At 39.9% G+C, this 16,213-nt stretch overlaps 1 protein-coding gene across 15 annotated transcripts in view; it reads left to right on the plus strand.

The window, feature by feature from the left end:
• Nucleotides 1-16,213, plus strand: part of UBAP2L (ubiquitin associated protein 2 like) — a 43,882-nt gene that overhangs the window by 22,001 nt on the left and 5,668 nt on the right. For 13 of the 15 annotated variants that reach the window (XM_079141088.1, XM_079141093.1, XM_079141094.1 and 10 more), the window contains exons 12-24: nucleotides 2,273-2,471; nucleotides 3,122-3,399; nucleotides 3,570-3,742; nucleotides 5,304-5,493; nucleotides 6,195-6,249; nucleotides 6,600-6,774; nucleotides 7,120-7,192; nucleotides 8,496-8,691; nucleotides 8,779-8,867; nucleotides 11,139-11,192; nucleotides 11,894-11,975; nucleotides 12,959-13,176; nucleotides 13,648-13,753. In XM_079141088.1, the coding sequence (XP_078997214.1) occupies nucleotides 2,273-2,471; nucleotides 3,122-3,399; nucleotides 3,570-3,742; nucleotides 5,304-5,493; nucleotides 6,195-6,249; nucleotides 6,600-6,774; nucleotides 7,120-7,192; nucleotides 8,496-8,691; nucleotides 8,779-8,867; nucleotides 11,139-11,192; nucleotides 11,894-11,975; nucleotides 12,959-13,176; nucleotides 13,648-13,753 (1,888 nt within the window). Of the gene's footprint in view, nucleotides 1-2,272; nucleotides 2,472-3,121; nucleotides 3,400-3,569; nucleotides 3,743-5,303; nucleotides 5,494-6,194; nucleotides 6,250-6,599; nucleotides 6,775-7,119; nucleotides 7,193-8,495; nucleotides 8,692-8,778; nucleotides 8,868-11,138; nucleotides 11,193-11,893; nucleotides 11,976-12,958; nucleotides 13,177-13,647; nucleotides 13,754-15,389; nucleotides 15,792-16,213 lie in introns of those variants that run through there. The other 2 variants (XM_079141095.1, XM_079141087.1) reach the window with 1 other exon arrangement.

The following is a 16,213-nucleotide window of genomic DNA, read 5'->3' on the forward strand; positions in this document are numbered from 1 at the left end:
AAGTACTCCTTTTTTCTCTTTTTCTGTTTTTGATGGAGGGTTACTAGAGTTACAAGAGGTAAGCAGACAATGTATGTGCAGATAATTTTATTTTTCCAGTTTTAGTAATTATTTTAACTAGAAAACTGCTGAGCTAGCTACTAATCCAGAACTGTCTCAGTTTTTAACTATTGCTTTAAAATTTTTCTTTTGTGTTAATTTAGAAGTAATTTGGTGGTTGATGTTCTGCCACATGGGAAAGGTAACAGGTGAGAAAAGGAGTGTTGGGATTAGAAAGAAAATAGAGCATCAGTAGTAAGGTGTGATGAAAATGAGGAAGTAGTTACAAACCCCTAAAATACATGACTAGATATGTGGTTAAGGTGATGTTATGTCTCTTAACTGCCTTCTTAATGTCTGGGATTGTGAATATGCTCGAAAAATCAAAATTTTAACCCATTGGTCATATCATTTTTGTATATAGGACTTCTATAAAAACATAAAATTTTATAGGACACCTATAAAATTGCTCAGTTTAAGTGGAGGTTTTGTTGTTGCCAGCCCTGCCCCTTCAATACTGGAAATCGAACCCAAGGGTGCTCTGTGATTGAACTGCATCCCTAGCCCTTTCTAATTTTTATTTTGAGGCAGGATCTCACTAAGTTTCTGAGGCTGGCTTTGAACTTGGAATCCTCCTGCCTTAGCCTCTAGAGTCACTGGGATTACAGGTGTGTGCCACCGTACCTGGCTTTGATTTAAGTGTTTATAGGATGATGGGGCATAATGTATTAATGTCAAAAAAATGTTAACATACTTCCATGTTACCTTAACATCTTATTTAATGTGTGCTGATAGCTGAACTAAATATAAATAGTATGGTTTGTCCTTATTACCTTTAGTCATATTATTTAATGTAACAATGTCATTTTTTTTGCATTGAGCATAATGTTAGAGGATTAATTTCCTTTAATATTTATTAGGTCTAGATAAAAGAGGGGTTCCTCCGTTTTTGTATGTAATATGTTGAACATTAGGTAATTTTCTGTCTTTAATGTTTTGCACTTGGCAGAATATTTTAATTATTAGTTGCATGAAGTCATCTCTGTTACAGTTCCTCACTTTAAACTAGACTTCTCATTTTTTTTTTTTTTTTTTTTTTTTTCCCTTTCGGTACAGGGGATTGAACCCAGGGGTGCTTAACCCCTCCCCAACCCCTCACTTTTTTTAAGACAGGGTCTAAGTTGCTTAGGGCTTCAGCCACTGCACCTTGCTCAAGTTTTTGTTTGTATAATCTTGAAGTTTTTTTTTTTTTTTTTTTTTTTTTTTTTTTAAGGTTTATCAAGGGCATGTGGTTGATCTCTTGGACTTGGCTGATAGTTTTTCTTGGTAGTGGAACAGGGAAATCTCTCCAAAGTGTTAAAGAGTAAACTTTTGCTTGGTTATCATGCAGTGATTACCTTATAAAAAATAAAGTCATATTGAGTTGTCAGTTATCTAGTGCAGAAGGGTGATTCTTTAATTTCTCTTCTTTGCCTTTATGCTTGTTATGAGCAGCATCCAGGTTAGGTTTGTTTTATTTCTTTTGAATTGTTTAATGGTAGGGGCAAATATATAAAGTAAAATTTCATGTACTTTCATGTTAATTTAATAATCAAGTATTGATGTAAAAATTTTGAAGAGGAGGAATTCTCCAGTTATCAAAGCATTATCCCTAAGATGGAGAAAGTGATGGTGATTATATAAGTTTTTACTGGCTATTATTTTAAAAACATTAAAATTATTAAAATTAAACATTTAACATTAAAAACATTAAAATTATACATATTAGTGGGGGTTAATATGTAGATTTCTTGAGTCCTTACTGTGTCCCATGCACATGTGAAGTACAGATGCATTCTTTGTTAAATCCTGTTCAAACTTTAAAAAGTGTACTACTACTATTCCTGTTTTCAGACAAGGAAACTGAGGCAAACAGATTTAAAAATAATTTTTCTGTGGTTACATACCCAGAGTTTGAATCCAGATTGTCTGACCCTAGAACTTACACTCTCAATGGACTATGCTGTATACTCAGTCTTAATAGCATTCTGTTTTGAAATGGGTTGTCATGTGTTGCCCAGGCTTTTAGTGAACTCCTGGATTCTTGTGATCCTCCCAAGTAGCTGGGACTGTAGTCATGGGCCTGGTTTAGTAGCATTCTTCACTTGTTTGGTCTGTACTACCTTGCAGTCTGGATAAGTGTCTTTCTTTAGCTGACAAATTCCTGGCTGTAAATCTCTCTGTTGATCTCCAGGTGAGCATGTTAGGAAAAGGATTTGGTGATGTTGGTGAAGCTAAAGGTGGCAGTACTACAGGCTCCCAGTTCTTGGAGCAGTTCAAGACTGCTCAGGCCCTGGCTCAGCTAGCAGCTCAGCATTCTCAATCTGGAAGCACCACCACCTCCTCTTGGGACATGGCCTCGACGACACAGTCCCCATCACTGGTGCAGTATGGTAAGAAGATACGAAGTGACTAGAATCCTTTATGCATTGGAGTATTATTGTGAAGAGGCTGCCAAAGGGAGTGGAAAATGTATCCTAAAGAGAGGAGTAGCTCTCTCTGGTTTTGCCTAGTCAGAGAGTCTGAATTCAGAAAGTTAGGAAATAATGGAAGCTATGTATCTCTATTGTCAAATTTAACCATACACAATTTTCTGTTTACCTAGGATTTTTTTATTAATTACTTTTATCTGTGTGTTTGAGAATATATTGCCTTTAGGCTCATGGAGTTGGCCACTTTAGAACTTACACTTTAAATTTGAGCGGTTTGTGAATTCCTGTTTCATACAGGCAGAGTAATCGTATTGATTCGATAAGCCTTTTTTTTTTTTTTTTGTGGTGCTGGGGATTGAACTCAGGGCCTTGTGCTCAGTCTAACCAACAGAGCTATCTACCCAGTCCAAGGCTATTTTTAAGAATAGATGAGATCTAGTGATTGGTGCCTACAGAAATGAAATGAGATTCATTCCTTAAAAAAAAAAAATCTGTTCATATGAGTTTCTGGTTTTTGAGGGTCTGGTTCATGACACTAGTGCAAGACGGTAGCCTTTCCTTGAAATTTATCAGAACCTTGAACTTCACACATGTTGGATTTTCTTCTGCAGATTTAAAGAACCCAAATGATTCAACAGTACATAGCCCCTTTACAAAGCGCCAGGCTTTCACCCCATCTTCAACCATGATGGAGGTGTTCCTTCAGGAGAAGCCACCTGCAGTGGCTACCTCTACAGCTGCACCTCCACCCCCCTCTTCTCCTCTGCCAAGCAAATCCACCTCGGCTCCACAGATGTCTCCTGGGTCTTCAGACAACCAGTCCTCCAGCCCTCAGCCAGCTCAGCAGAAACTGAAGCAGCAGAAGAAAAAAGCCTCCTTGACTTCTAAGGTACTTGAACTTTTTAGGTAGCAATATGGCAAGGAAGTATGGGATTTGTGAATTAGGTTGATATGGCTTAAGTCTGGAAATTTTGAAATCGAAGGGAATGTTTATTAACATTCCCATAGTAAGATTGTATTAAACCATTATATTTCCTTCTCCTTTGCCTTTCTTTATAGATTCCTGCTCTGGCTGTGGAGATGCCTGGCTCAGCAGATATCTCAGGGCTAAATCTGCAGTTTGGGGCATTGCAGTTTGGGTCAGAGCCTGTCCTTTCTGATTATGAGTCCACCCCCACCACGAGCGCCTCCTCAAGCCAGGCTCCAAGTAGCCTATATACCAGCACGGCCAGGTAGTAGAAAAACATTAACCTTTTGCTGATTGTTCTAAGTCATTTGCTGAGACACTGTTCCTCTAACTGGCTAGGAGAAAAGTAATGATTTGCAGCATTTTGTTGAATGCTTTAAAATGGTGTTACTAGAGCTGGGCTCAGTGGCATATGCCTGTAATCCCAGTGACTTGGGAGGCTGAGGCAGGAGGATTGCCGATTCATGGGCAGCCTCAGCAATTTAATAAGACCCTTAGCAGTTTAGCAAGATCCTGTCTCAAAATATAAGGAAAAAGGGCTGGGAATTAATGGCAAACTGCCTCTGGTTTTAATCCCTAGTACAAAAACAATATACATTTTCACTAGGATTATCTGTAACTTTAAACAGATGGAAGCCTGGAGTAATGGTACACACCCCTAATCCCAGCAGCTTGGGAGACTGAGGCAGAAGGATTGTGAATTCAAAGCCAGCTTCAACAACTTAGTGAGGCCCTAAGCAACTCAGCGAGACCCTCAAAATATAAAGGAGGCTAGGGATGTGTCTCAGTGGTTAAGTGCCCCTGGGTTTATTCCCTGTTTGAAAAAAAAAAAAAGAAAACAAATAATGTGCTTGGGTACTTGAAGAATGTCACTCATTTTTTTTTTTTTTAATATTTTTTTGTTGTCAATGGACCTTTTATGTAATTTTTTTATATGTGCTGCTGAGGATTGAACCTAGTACTTCACACATGCCAGGCAAGCGCTCTACCACTGAGCCACAACCCCAGCCCCAGTGTCGCTCATTTTTAAAAGATGAGAACAGCACCTCTAACATTTAAAGTACCTGGGCATATGCCACAACTAAAAATGCTTTTGGCTTTTCTTTTTTGTCCTTTTTATGAGACTATGCCTGTGAAGTGTAAAACTTTGAATTCCTAGGAAGGAGATAATTGTAAGGATCTTCAAAAGGAATCTTTTTTCTACATTCCCTGCTAGCCGTCAGGGAAGACCATCTTAAGCAATAGAAAGTCCTGGAGGAATTTCAGGGAGTAGATCTTTTTTGTATTTGGAATTTAAAAATACAAATATCTGGCCCTAGTCTAGTTCTGTGGGGTCATAAGCAACTAATATATGCAGATATTTTTAAAAGTTCCTAGAAGAATTGTGCCAGTAATCATAAATCTAATACCGTTGTCAAGGGAGCTTGAAGCTCAGAATTCCTTAAAATGAGTTTGCGCTTAAAAAGTTTTCCTGTTCTGAGGGCTCACATTGTGATTTATAGAGAAGGGACCCAAGAATACTATATCCTTTCCACTGACCTTTAACTTCTTATTCTTAAAACATAGAATGGAAGGGAAGAAGAGGCTTTTCTCTGCTTCAGGTTGAAGACATTTCTAAGCTTTGTGCTTAATTCAGATCCCTGGCACTGTAGAATGTAGGGATTCCTACTGTTGTCAGGAGAAAATTGTGATAGTTTTATTTTTTTATTGGTTGTTGGAAATTTTCTTTTGATATCAACTTATTCCACTATTAGATCACTGCCATTTTCTTACTATTTATTCTGTTTCATTTCTCTGAGATTTTTTCCTCTTTTCATTTCCCACAGTGAATCTTCATCTACAATTTCATCTAACCAGAGTCAGGAGTCTGGTTATCAGAGTGGCCCAATTCAGTCGACAACCTATACCTCCCAAAATAATGCTCAGGCCCCTCTATATGAACAGAGATCCACACAGACTCGGCGGTACCCCAGTTCCATCTCTTCATCACCCCAAAAGGACCTGACTCAGGCAAAGGTAGTGGCTTCATGAGCCCCTGGACATAGGTTAGGAAAATAGTGGACAAAATTCTTTTAAATACTAGTGTTTCACTTCTTGGAAAGTGGTGCTAAGAAACCTTGGAAGTGCTGATTGAGAAGCTGAAAACACATTTCTGTTTTTGGTGAAATAAAGTTGTTTTCAGCAATCCTGGAGACTCAGTCAGTAAACCATTCTCTTTGTTGTAAAGATTGTCTCTGGTAGAATTAGTCTCAAATACCTGTCCTCTTGGAACATTAATTGCTAGATTTTGGGGGTGCATATCAATAGATCTCACGTGGCTTGGTGAGAGGGACCGCATATGCTAGAGCTGATGTTGAGTGACTGTCATGTACACATCATCAGGATAAGTGGTTTGGTTGAAGTGTCATATTTCCACATCCTCCCACAAAGATCATTGGATTTAGGCTTTGGGCCTTTCCTTTGTCTGTTTGGGGTTGGGATGTCTTTACCTGTTTGGGGGTTGTCTTCTGTTGCCTTTAGCCACACAGGCTTAGTATATCTGGTTTTTGTTGTTTTAAGTTTTTGTTGTGTTTCTTTGGATACTCTTGTATTATTCCTTTGGTTAACTAGCAGAATTTCTCCCAAAGGTTTGTTAACCAAAATTAAACTGAGTCAGTATTAACTTCCCCTGTTTACATGAGTTTGTCTGTTCTTGCTCCTTTGTTTTCTTGCACCAGAATGGCTTCAGTTCTGTGCAGGCCACGCAGTTACAGACCACGCAATCTGTTGAAGGTGAGTATTCTCCAGACTTTTTATTCTCAGTTGTTTTTCCTTCTCTTAATATTTTTGCATTTCTTAAAGTGAAAAGTGTTCTGGCACAGTGACTGGTTAGTCTTAATTCTATGTTGCTGCCTAATCTCCACCCTTCCTGAATTTCAGGTTCTGTCTTAAAATGGTGACCATTTCATTGATTCCCTTCATTGGATAAATGAAATTCACATTGTGAAATGCCTGGAATTTAAAAAGATTGCTCCATTATTAAATAACTCATACTCTTGTCTTTGGGGCAGTGTAGAACTGGAGTCATTCTTCAATTTTAGACATTTCCTTTCCTATAATGAGGTGAATTCTTTTATTTCTAGGTGCTACAGGCTCTGCGGTGAAATCTGACTCACCTTCCACTTCTAGCATCCCCCCTCTCAATGAAACGGTATCTGCAGCTTCCTTACTGACAACAACCAATCAGCACTCATCCTCCTTGGGTGGCTTGAGTCACAGTGAGGAGATTCCAAATACCACCACCACGCAACACAGCAGGTGATTTGGGGTGAGGATGGAGGTTAGGGTGAGGATGGAGCTCTCTGGTTCTGTCTTATTCTTTCTAATTGGCAAGACCACATTAGCCCCACTTTTGTGATAAATGGGTGGGTGACCTGAGAGCTGTGGGAGGTAAAGACAAAGGAGACTTATTTTATTTTCCCCTTTGAGCATCTGCTTTTGCTTTAACTGTTGCTTCCTATCTCTAGCTGGCTTTTGTACTTACCATTATCTCAGACTTTCTTGTTCCTTTGTTCTGCCTTATTTTGTTGCTTGTGTTCTTGATTGAAGCTCCAGGCCAGGTGGCCATAGCACTATTGTTGATGGCAGCCTCTTTCCTTATAGCACGTTATCTACACAGCAGAATACCCTTTCATCTTCAACATCTTCTGGACGCACTTCGACTTCCACTCTTTTGGTAAGTATCATGCTGAAAGGAAGTGTGGTTCTTAAACTTTTCTCTTTTTTTTTTTTCCGGTGCTGGGGATCAAACCCAGGGACTTGTGCTTACAAAGCGAGCACTCTACCAACTGAGCTATCTCCCCAGCCCCCTTAAACTTTTCTTAACTAGCCAACACTAAAATTCTACCAGGAGGGAATTCTTGATAATTTCTTCATGAGATAATAAAACTGTCATTGAATTGAGGTTGTAGGGAAATGAGTAAAGGGAGGTTGAGAAGCCAAAGGATCCAGAAATAATGGAGAACTATGAACCATTACTTAAAGCCTCGAAGGGACACCCCCACCCCCACCCCAGTCCCCCATCTCCTGTCCCTATATTGAGATAAGTATATATTATGTAAGAACATTCCCTTCTAGTGACAAAGGGTATAACTTAGTGGTAGAGTGTATGCTTAGTATGCTTGAGGCCCTTCATTTAATTCCCAACATCAAAAAAAGGCGATGGTGGAAAGGAAAGGACAAATCTTGCTAATTGGTAGACCTTTTCTTGCTCTTGGTCTGGGTTATGCTGAACAGAAGTCCTGAAAATAATCAGTGTGAGGCTGGACATCCTTATGAAAACGGGGGCCAGATCAAAGCTTTTGGTCAAGAATTAATTTCACTCTTGGAATTTTGTCTGTCAGGTTTACCAGGACCTAGGAAAAGATACATGGGCTAAGACTTAGGAGATTCTTTTTACTTAAAACAATTTCTGCTTTAAAGTTAGCCTGTATTTTGTTCTAATCCATGAACTAGTGAAGAAAACTGTGAGAGAAGGCTCTGATAATTTTTCAGATTTCAACTTTGTTTCCTTACTGGTCAACCAGTGTTGGTTTCTGTGGAGTTGTCCCCACCCACTTTGCTATTTCTCTGAACAGGATGATGATGTATAATGAGTCTCTATTAATAACCATCTTTAGCTGGAGTTGTGGCTCAATGGTAGAGCACTTGCCTAGCACTTTTGAGGTAGTGGGTTCAGTCCTCAGCAAAACATACAAATAAATAAATAAAATAAAGGTATTGTGTTCATCTACAACTAAAAAAGAAAAAAATATATACATATATATTTTTAAAATAACCATCTTTGTCACACGAATCTTAAGAAACATGTAGCTAGAGTTTTTTACCTTAATAGAGGGAATCCTGGTATCATGCCCTGATCTTTTTAATTGGGAAGTTGATGTGATGCTCATATTCAGGAGAATGGATTGTTTATCATTCATAACCTGTGCTGCTAATTGTTGTTTCCTCCTTGTCTCTTCCATTGCTCCCCCTTGAAGCACACAAGTGTGGAGAGTGAGGCGAATCTCCATTCTTCCTCCAGCACTTTCTCTACCACGTCCAGCACAGTCTCTGCACCTCCCCCAGTGGTCAGTGTCTCTTCCAGTCTCAACAGTGGCAGCAGTCTGGGCCTTAGCCTAGGCAGCAACTCTACCGTCACAGCCTCAACTCGAAGCTCGGTTGCTACGACTTCAGGTACTTTTGCATACCTGGATGGCATTCCTTTGGGATGGAGGAAATCAATAATTGTGTGACAGCATAAAAATGTTTTTTTTCTTTTAGGAAAAGCTCCTCCCAACCTCCCTCCTGGGGTCCCGCCATTGTTGCCTAATCCGTATATTATGGCTCCAGGGCTGTTACATGCCTACCCGGTAAGTGGACTGAAGGGTTTGTTCAAAAGGTGGTATTGATGGGACTATTCTTTTAACTGGCTTCAGGCGGAAGATGATAATACAGAAAAAAATGCCACATATGAAATAGGGTTTTTTTTTTTTTTTTTTTTTTCTATTTTTTAAAATTTTCTAGACAGAGAATGAAGGGAAGGGAGAAAGGATGGGAATAGGGAAGACAGTAGAATAACTCTTCCTATGTACACATATGAAAATATGTGTGAACCCCATCATTGTACCCACCCACAAGAATGGGGTCCTAATTAGAATAAGATATATGCCATGCTTGTTTACTTTTATCAAAAAGGCTTCTACTAAGAACCCCCCCCCCCCCAAAAAAGCACCATATCAATTAGGAAAGGGAACGGAGGTTGGGGGAGGAAGGTAGGGAATGGGGAAGTACTGAGGACTGATTAAAGCAATTATATTCCATGCTTGTATAATTATGTCAAAATGAACCCCAATGTTATATATAACTATAATGCACTAATATTTTTTAAAGTAAAAAAGTTTAAATAAAAGAAATAAACATTTTTTTTTAAATCTTAAGAAAAACTAGTGCCAATGGATAGCACATACACAGTGAGAACACAGGAGGAATGTATAGTTCTTCATTATGAGAAAGAGCAATACGGTCCCTGACACCTAGAAAGTGGTCTGACACACTTTCTAGTCAGTGTTGGTGTTGTTAGGAGTTGACACTCATAGGTGGGTATGGTGTTCTGTTGGACAAAAACTCAGAGCACCAGCATTTGCAAAATCATTCTACAACCACAGTGAATTGGGAGAAAACAAGAATGAGTCATGATCTTGTCTAAGCATAAACAAACACAAGGAAACCCTCCATGCCACAGAGTACCACGCCCTCTTTCTTAGCTAACATGAATCGCCTGTTTTCTTATCAATTACAACTTTAGCCTTGCTCTAGTCTACCTTTCTACTAGTTAAAGTTTATTGATATACCAGTCATAGAATTGTCCCCACTTCCTGACATCACTTAATCCAGAGAAAATTCCTGATCCCGTCAACTCTTCCCAGAATTATCAACATGAATCCAAATCCTGTAGTAAATCCTTTCAAGTGTCCTCTCCCTGAGTGACACTCCCCATGGTTCCTCTGTCATGTGTTTTCCTTCATCAAAATAAGTAAGCATCTCAACATATTCAACCATAGGAAGGTTCCTGGTCTTCCTGGTGAGTACCTACAGTTGCTACATAGTCATTTCAAAATCGACCCTTAGTTTAGAAAATTTTCATAATATGGCTGCAAAGGAGAGATTTCACATCAGTAATCCCATGAAATAGGTTTTTAATCTTTGTACCTAGGTAAAAAGTTATCATTTTTAGAGAAGAACTAAACTTGGGAAGGCCCTCTGTTGTGTATTTGCTCTGTGTGAAATAGAAATTTTGGGCCTCAAAGGCCAGAATGTTTACCTGGAATTCCTTTCAGTTTCTTAGAGAATTGTTTTCTGTAGTTGAATTGATTCCCTTACTCTGGGGATCTTTGCTTCTCTATCCTGGTCAGAAGAGAGTTCCCCAACAATCTGGAATTGTCTGAGAATAAATGACTGACATTGGTGACTTTTGTCTGGTATATCCTCTATTACCTCCAGGTATTCAGTACCTGTTAAGATGTAGGATATGAAAATTCTACTAAATGAAACCTGTAGTTCCTGAGAGTGGAAGTCTAGATAAACATCATATAGATGAAATGCTCAAATAATGCTGTTGGACATTCTTCAACAACATACACTGCTTTATCTTAATAATTGGGAGAAAAACGAGTAAAATCTGAATCTTCCACGTAGGAAATAAATTTTAAACGAGATTCATAGATTAGAATACAGAGTAAAGGTAGGACTATTCTGTTCATGGAATGGAATAGAGAGTACACAGCTGTTCATGAACTTGTGTCTATCCTGCTTCCCAGAAACAGTCTAGATGAATCAGTAGTAGTAAGTAGCTCAATGAAAGTTTCAGGATCCTTTATTAGTCCTTTAATCTCTTTGTACTTTACTTTCCCTTTAAAAAAATTTAAGGAAACAATCTTTTTTTTTTTTCCTTGTGGTAGTATTGGGGCCTTGTTCATGCTAAGGAATCACTGAGCTACATTCCTAGCCCAAGGAAATAATCTGTGTCCTGTTTTAAGAAGGAGGGTGAATGATGTATTGAATTGTCTTATCTTTTAGCTCCTTGTTTTTTTTTTACCATTCATGAGCAATTCTCATTAGTATTACATGTCTATATCTTTCAGCCACAAGTATATGGTTATGACGACTTGCAGATGCTTCAGACAAGATTTCCATTGGTAAGTATGTAGAATGGATCTCTGACAAAGAAAGTGATCTTAAAATTAATACAGGAGGGTTACTTTTTTCTGGTGCTGGGGATTGAACCCATGGCCTTGTATATAAACTAAGCACATGCTATCACTGAGTCCAGCCCAGATGGACTACTACAACTATATGCATACTTTCAACCAATGTCAGTTTCCTGTTTTTTAATTTAATTTTTTTGTTCTTTGTGTTACTGGAGATTTTACTCAGAAACTAGTGCATGCTGGGCAAGTGCTCTACCATTTAGCTATATTCCAAACTCGAGATCTTTGAAGTAAACACATTTTAACCTAATCCATAGCCCAGTAGAGTACTCAGGAGATCTTAAGATGCTTTCCATGTCTCAAAAACTTAAAATTATAGGAAAGACGACTTATTATCCAAAATAAATTTGGCATATCCTGCTAGGGATGACATGTGGAGGTCAAAACAATTATCAGTCCTGATGGAACCTTAGCAGGCATATCCGTAGACCTTGCCTGATTCTGCTTACGGTCAGGCAAGGGGGACAGTATATGCAAGAGTAATATGGAGTTTGTGCAAACTCTAACCAGCTTGTTCAGTAGCTGGATAAATTGCAGTACTCCCAACATTTTCGTGCTTTTTACCCTGTAGTTATCATGCTAGAGAATGATTGATATTGAATATTTGCTCTTTTATTTCTCTGTTCTAGGATTACTACAGCATCCCATTTCCCACGCCCACCACTCCTCTGACTGGAAGGGATGGTAGCCTGGCCAGCAACCCTTATTCTGGTATGACTGGGATAGGGCCAAATAAAGGGAGAGGGAGATTATATTGGGAAGAATGGCAAAACCCTGCTTAGTAGTGGAAGGGACCTGGTTCTTAACCTTAAATATCTTTGGCAGGGCTGGGGATATAGCTCAGTTGGTAAATTGCTTGCCTTACAAGCAGAAGGCCCTAGGTTCAAGCCCCCACACCACCAAAAAAAAAAAAAAAAAATCTTTGGCAGAAGTTTAAAATGGATGTGATGATGTGTGGTTGGTAGATTCACATTCCTGCTAAAGATGAGGGTGTGGCAGCTCTTTTCCCTTTCATCTCACTTAAGTTGTCTTCCTGTTTCTAAATCATTCTCTCTCACACACACAGATACACACAAATATATATATATACACATACTCACAAACATTTTTTTTTTTCTTTTTCTTTGTTCTAGGGATTGAATCCAGGGTCTCACATCTGTAGTAAGCCTATATTCCACTTTCCACCTCTCCAGATGATATTATAACTGAGGTTTTTCAGCTTTTTCAAGGAAGCAACATTTGAAATGGCCTCCTCACTCATCTCTGCCTCTGTACATTGCTCACAGTGGCAGTCTCATTGTCTTGCTAGGCCTTGGGTCTTCTTTTTTGGCCTAACCTCTCATCCTCCTTGATTGTCATTTTCCCTGGTCTGTCACTGTTCTTCAAGTCTAACATGGGGTATTTCCCAGGGAAAAAAATAGGGGTTGGGGGTAAAAGAATACAAGAAGGCAGAAAAAAAAAATGCAGGATCTTTATTCTGGAATCTTCTGCTTAGTAGTCTGTACTCAACAGTATTCTTAACTGTCACTGTATTAAATGTGTTCTGTGTAATGCTGAATGGAGCTTCAAAGAACATAATTTAAGAAATTGAATTTTATAAGTCTTCGAACAGGATCTCTTGGAATCAGTTAAAACCAGTAGGTGATTGGTATTGCAGTAAAAGAAACAGATACATTTAGCCTCTTCTGTCACAGGTGACCTCACAAAGTTCGGTCGTGGGGATGCCTCCTCCCCAGCCCCGGCCACAACCTTGGCCCAACCCCAACAGAACCAGACGCAGACTCACCACACCACGCAGCAGACATTCCTGAACCCGGCGCTGCCTCCTGGCTACAGTTACACCAGCCTGCCATACTACACAGGGGTCCCGGGCCTCCCCAGCACCTTCCAGTATGGGCCTGCTGTGTTCCCTGTGAGTGCTTAGCCTTGGTCTCCTTGTGGCGAAGGATTCTAGGCCCTGACACTATCCTAGCTGCTTTCAGAGCTAGATAACTCTTTAGCAATGAATAAGGAAGAACAGTTTCCACTTTAGGCCTACTTCTAGCCTGGGAAGGGGGAGTGGGACTGGAATTAGTGGAATTATTCTCAGGATTACCTATTTTTAGAATTAGCCAGAGGGGGGATGTGATACTATACAGCTTTGCTTCCCTCAGACAGTCATGTATTCCCTGATATCACTCCCCCTTTCCCTTCCTCCAAATTACCTCTTGATTTCAAAGGTATATTATGGAAATATTAGTAAGGATTTTATTTCACTATTCAAATTGTGACCAGCCTACATCAGGATTCATAGCCACCTAAACACTAGGCCCTGGAGGAGGACAGGTGAAACAGTTGGTGCATGCTGCCATTTCACTGCAGTTCTGGCCCTTTTGCTCTTCAGGTGGCTCCTACCTCTTCCAAGCAGCATGGTGTGAATGTCAGTGTGAATGCATCGGCCACCCCTTTTCAACAGCCGAGTGGATACGGATCTCATGGATACAATACTGGTAAGCTCCCCATGGCCCTGGTTCAGTGGTCTCTGTGAGGTGTTACTGGGTTGGTGAGGGTGTTCTGCTCTCCACATATGATTATTGATACTTGGCTGAATTGGGTGTCTAGGAGCATCATCAACAGAGGCTCTTGACTAATAAATGCTTCTACTACACGATTAGAATGCTCAAGGGCGTGTTTTGGCCGCTAAAATATGTTGTCTGGCCTAAACTTTGGGTCAAAAGGAGGACAAAGGACCCTAAGATTTTGCTGAGATACCAGTGGACATAGGTGTATGGCACTGACAGTATAAAGAGGATATATTTGTTGAAAAGAAGAGTTTAATGCTCTCGTAGCTTACAGTATGATTGATAGGCTTGGCTTAAGTCTTTTGGTAGTACTACTATTCTTATGATTCCCCTTTCATTCCCCAGCTAGAAGACCTAAGAGATGGAGAAAAAGGAATAGGCATGGCTACTCAGTAGAGTGAGAATTAGACTGGGAGAGCTAGACCCTTAGATTCCTTCATTTTTTTGACTGGTCTCCTTACAAAGTCCATTTGCACATCTGATGGCAGGGAGGAAATTTTAAGAATCCTCTGGATAAGTACTGACCTAAAAGATACTTAGCCTAGGGGCTGGGGTTGTAGCTCAGTGGTAGAGCATTTGCCTAGCACATATGAGGCACTGGGTTTGAACCTCAGCTCCACATAAAAATAAATAAAGATAGTGTGTCCATCTACAACTAGATGCCTGACATCTATGCTCCACTTTTGAGGGATGGAAGTAAGGAGGAGTTGGAGTCATTTAATAAAATAGTCCCATTTACTTTTTTCAATGACTTATAGACAAATATAAGGAGGAACTTATTGCAGTTGCTAGGGGTTGGGGTTGAGGATTATCTTTTCAAAACTCTCAGCTCAGTTAGTTTCAAGGTGATTTGGATGGAGCAATATCTCTTTGGGCTCCAGATGGGTAAATTGCCCAACATTTTATTTATTTTTTGATACTGAGGATCGAACCCCAGGGGCATTTTACCACTTAGTTATAAATATCCCCAGTTCCTTTTATTTTTTTATTTTGAGATAGGATCTTAGTAAGTTACTGAGACTGGCCTAAGTTGCTGGAATTATAGCATGCATCACTGCACTCAGCTCAGAATTCTTAGTAATTGGGAAACTGTCTTAAACTGAGCACAGAAGGCAAGAAAGAATAGCTCTAGGAATTAGTTAGTAGCCAGGTGGAGCTCTGGATTGAGCTGTATGACTTAAGAGTGGGTCATAATTTTTTAAATCCTGAGAAAAGCCCCATTGAGATTTAATACTCAGACTCCTCCACTGCTGTCACTGAGCAAGGTCTCGTTGATGGGGGGAGGATTATAAGCCTTTTGACTTGGCGTGGCCCCATTTTAGGAACATTAAAATTAAGCTTCAGCTGGTCCAGGTGTGAGAATTTAAGAGGTATAAGGTAGGTGGTTGATAATATAAGAGAGTTGGCATATCTGATTCTGGAAATCCTAGCCTCTTACATCCCTTAAGATTTCAGAAACAGCCCTTTGAGAACCCCCAGTTCCCAACCCCACAGAGGGCTCTTGTCATTCCATTCCTCATCAACCTCTAAATTCATTTATTTTTATGTATTTGATTCCTTTTAGGAAGAAAATATCCACCCCCTTACAAGCATTTCTGGACGGCTGAGAGCTAATTTGGCCCAAGGCTGGGGGCTGTGTTTTGTGTGTGTGTATAAATTTGCACTGAAGTCTTGTTTCAGAACCAGACCACTGAGGAGAGCCTGCTGAGCTGAGGCCATGGCCTGCGTGGCTTGGGGAAATGAGTTGGTGGATACCTTCTGGGCTTTTGAACTTGCCCCTTCCCCATTTCCCTCTCCCCCTTGTGTCTGACCCTGTCTTACCCATTTCGAGTTCAAGCGGTGCAGCCACCTCTGAAGCATCAATGCACACACCTGCTGTTGCTTTTGATTTCTGGAAGGCATGTAGTTTCAACTTGTAACAAAAATATTTGTAGTCTTCAATAAACTGTGGTATTTCTTTAGCTAACTCTGGCGTTCTTTCCGTGCATGTCTTTCTGGACACTAGGAACCAATGTTGTATTGTGGATAAAGGGTGGAGGGTGGCCTTTTAATTCAGTCCCCAGCATAGGTAAAGAGCTGTTAACTTTTCTGTATGATTGTTTTTAAGGTGGGAGGAGGGGAAACAACCTCAGTTTCCAGCCTGTTGATTGGTTGGTGAAGGAAGCTACTTAGAAAAATCCCTTATTCCCATGCTTATATCTTTTCACTTTTCCATTTGGGTCTTCCCCTTGCCTCTGACATAAGCAGGGGAGAAAGGACAAAAAAGTTTATAGAGTGAAAGGCAAAAGAGATGATGTTCAAAGCTGTTGTTAGGGAAGTATTTTCCAAGGTTTAATTCCTACATCTGGTTCCCAAAGGCTGACTGGCTGATTAAGAGCTGATAAAATC

This window comes from Sciurus vulgaris (assembly GCF_902686455.1).
Source record: "Sciurus vulgaris genome assembly, chromosome: 1".
Taxonomy (NCBI): Eukaryota; Metazoa; Chordata; class Mammalia; order Rodentia; family Sciuridae; genus Sciurus; species Sciurus vulgaris.